Source organism: Austrofundulus limnaeus, unplaced genomic scaffold (genome assembly GCF_001266775.1).
Source record: "Austrofundulus limnaeus strain Quisiro unplaced genomic scaffold, Austrofundulus_limnaeus-1.0 Scaffold67, whole genome shotgun sequence".
Classification (NCBI taxonomy): domain Eukaryota; kingdom Metazoa; phylum Chordata; class Actinopteri; order Cyprinodontiformes; family Rivulidae; genus Austrofundulus; species Austrofundulus limnaeus.
The window spans coordinates 1,544,175-1,546,453 of NW_013952469.1; the positions used below are offsets into that span (position 1 = coordinate 1,544,175).

A 2,279-nucleotide genomic window follows, 5' to 3' on the forward strand; every position below is an offset into this window, starting at 1 on the left:
ACACACACACACACACACACACACACACACACACACACACACACAGATATGGTGCACATACCATCCAGAAGCTGCGATTGTTGACGTCCTCAGGGCAGTTCTCTGGTGTCGACATCGTGTTCTCTGAGAAAATAAAGCATCCAGGATTAGTTTTGACTGCAGCTACTCTGTTTGCCAAACTTTAGCTGTTATCGGCTTTTATTTTTCAGGAAAACAACCGAAGGCTACAACGTCAGGAGCTCTTATTTTAGCTGCTTTCTGTGACGAACTGAGCTAAAGCCAGAAAACGTTCATTTTCTGTAAACATGCAGATTGATAACTGCTAAATGACTGCTGAAACTAAAGCATTAACGCTAAAACTAGCAAAACATTCGCTAAAAGCTAAAAGAAGCAGAACACTAGCTAATACTTAGCTAAAACCTAAAAAGCAGAACGCTACCTAAAAGCTAAATGAAGCAAAACACCAGCTAATATAGGCAGCACACTAGCCAATAGAAGCAGAACACTAGTTAAAACCTAAAAGAAGCAAAACACTAGCTAAAAGAAATAGAGGTAAAACCTAAAAAGCAGAACACGAGCTAAAACTTAAAAGCATATTAGCTAAAACCTAAAAAGCAGAATGCTACCTAAAACCTAAGCAGAACACTAGCTAAAACCTAAAAGAATCAGTACAACAACAAAAGAACACTAGCTAAAAGCAACAAAAGCCTATTTTAAAGCAGCAAAGGCCGGGTGAAAAACAAAAGTAGCAAAAGGCTAGCTCTAAGCTAAAAGTGTCAAAACGATTTTCTAAATGCAAGAAAAGGATAACTAAAAACTAAAAGTAGCAAAGGGTCAGCTAAAAGTCACAAAACATGAGCTAAAAGACAAAACGTTGCAAAAACCTAGAAGATAAAACAGCTAAAAGTAGCAAAAGTTAAAAAAAAGCTAAAGTCCCATCTCCTGAATCAGCCGAATATTTTGATATTTGAAAGAAACACAAAGTGCAGAAGTGGTTTGATAATTGATCATAATGTAAAACAGAATAAATGACGACCAAACAGGAAGTTTTCTGCAGATGTGATTAATGACAAATCCCAGTTTTAGCTGGGAGTTCACTGGTTAACRGCTGATCTGATGGAGATGTCAGAAACTGGTTTTTAATTCGCACACCGAACTGTCCCAGCGTTCCCAGCTCTGCAGCRTGAGTCATCCTAAAATAAACAGGGCAACAAGTCACATCCTGTCATGTGTCTTCACTTATTCACTGTCCTGCTTCACATGTGTCCGGACAAATAAAGAAACAAAACTCGCTCTGGGTTCGTAACGTTTAACGTCACGTGTCGAGGATTTCACCTGAACAAATGTTATTAAAACAACACTTCAGTTTGTTTGAGCTGCACTGATCGAACTCTTCCTGTTGAAAAATAAAAGATTTAGTTGATTTTCTTTATCGTTTTCACTGGAACGCTCTTAAAATTGGCTGTATTTTCTCACAGCCTCGGCCTGCAGCTCGCTGCAGCCACGCCCACAAACTTCTGACCAATCACAGTTTTCCTCACAACAACGTGTTCTCACTGAAATAAAATCAGGCTTCACTCGCTTTGTTTCATCGTGAGATATTTTGCTAACAGTGCAGTGTAATGGTGTAAATATTTCAAAATGTACGTTTTTAGAGTGTGAACCTTCATAATTTTGATTTTTGCGTTATTTAATCAGCTTAAATTTAGGAAGAAATCATCTAAACTAACGTCTAAGTTACAAACGTTTTGTTTACAGTTTTCTGCTCATTTAAAAACTGAAAAAAAACTTTTTTTTCTTTCAATGAGCCAAACAGTTTTGTAAAGAAGCAGAAAGAAGCTGATGTTATCATACAGAGTGAGGCCGGATCAGAACCAAACATCAAGTCTGATTCAGGAGGTGGACTTTAAACAAAGTTTGGGTTCAGAGACGTTTCCTCCAACCTGCAGACGCTCACAGCTGGAAGTCAAATATTCCTCAGATAAAACGATTATTTTATAAAAAATATATGTTTTTATGTTTTTCAGCAGATTTATCTCCTGCCTGTAGAACCAAAACACTGAGTGCTTTTATTTTGAAGGAGACGACAGTCTTGTGATTTCTGAGTGACTTTGAGCTCATGTGATTCTAGTTTTTTAGAAATGTTTTTATTTTTACATCTTTAGCTTGTTTCTCTGTCCTGCTGCTAACAGAGTCCTGGAGAACCAGACACCGGGTCAGGACTGACAGAGACCTAGACCTCAGGTCAGGTCTAACAGAGTCTCAGACCTCAGGTCAGG

The 2,279-nt window shown here is 38.1% G+C and overlaps 1 protein-coding gene across 1 annotated transcript in view; it reads right to left on the reverse strand.

Moving 5' to 3' along the window:
- The window catches only part of si:ch211-51c14.1 (protein kinase C and casein kinase substrate in neurons protein 3), a 19,800-nt gene that overhangs the window by 13,726 nt on the left and 3,795 nt on the right, over positions 1–2,279 (reverse strand). Inside the window, exon 2 of the mRNA XM_014010298.1 lies at positions 62–123. Within this exon, the coding sequence (XP_013865752.1) occupies positions 62–115 (54 nt within the window). The 5' untranslated portion in view covers positions 116–123. The remainder of the gene's footprint in view (positions 1–61; positions 124–2,279) is intronic.